The sequence below is a fragment of the Apis dorsata genome, unplaced genomic scaffold (genome assembly GCF_000469605.1).
Source record: "Apis dorsata unplaced genomic scaffold, Apis dorsata 1.3 scaffold_468, whole genome shotgun sequence".
NCBI lineage: Eukaryota > Metazoa > Arthropoda > Insecta > Hymenoptera > Apidae > Apis > Apis dorsata.
Genome location: NW_006263707.1, coordinates 3918 through 4524, shown reverse-complemented (window position 1 = coordinate 4524; position 607 = coordinate 3918). Strand labels below are relative to the sequence as shown.

Sequence of the window (607 nt, the reverse complement as noted above, 5' to 3'; positions counted from 1 at the left end):
GGGGGGGGGAGGCGAGTATCTCGCGGGGAACAGCATCGTCACGCATCGGTGAACGAGGCGCGCGTTGATATCTCGCCGCGATGATGACCTGCTCGAGGAGTGGAATGCCGTTGTCCGGATCCAGCAACGACCCGTGGAATTCTGTTACGCGGGCGCCAAACTGCTCTATTAAAGCTCCACCGTGTCTGACTCGAAGGAGGATTTTCAGAACTCGGGATCGAGCTCGTATTCTCGTTTTATTATTCAACTTCCCTTCGGAAATTAATAGATCTTATTTTTTTCATCACGATGCGACGTGATCTTGAATGGAATCGATCTTTCTTTCTTTTTTCTTTCTCGAAATGAATACGTTTTTTCGACAGAAGTTGGCCAGTTTGAGAAAATTGACAATGGATATCGTATCAATTTGCTCACTCGAAATGTTATTCTTTTTCTTCACCGCGTCATCTTCGGGATCGAGACGATCTTATCTTCTCTGGTACGAGAAATTCTTACCCAGAAGTTTGGTGACCACCGCCCCCTGTTGATTCAACGAGAGCACGTGATTGGCCAGGTCGTTGTAGTGTCTCAATGCCCCTAATCCATGGGACAGCTCGAGCAAACGTTG

At 47.8% G+C, this 607-nt stretch overlaps 1 protein-coding gene across 1 annotated transcript in view; it reads right to left on the bottom strand.

Annotated features, from left to right (window-relative positions):
* The window catches only part of LOC102674927 (paired box protein Pax-2-B-like), a gene marked incomplete at its 5' end in the record, with an annotated part of 10187 nt that overhangs the window by 9478 nt on the left and 102 nt on the right, over positions 1 to 607 (bottom strand). The window contains one exon of the mRNA XM_031512546.1: positions 496 to 607. This exon is cut by the window's right edge and continues 102 nt beyond it. Within this exon, the coding sequence (XP_031368406.1) occupies positions 496 to 607 (112 nt within the window). The remainder of the gene's footprint in view (positions 1 to 495) is intronic.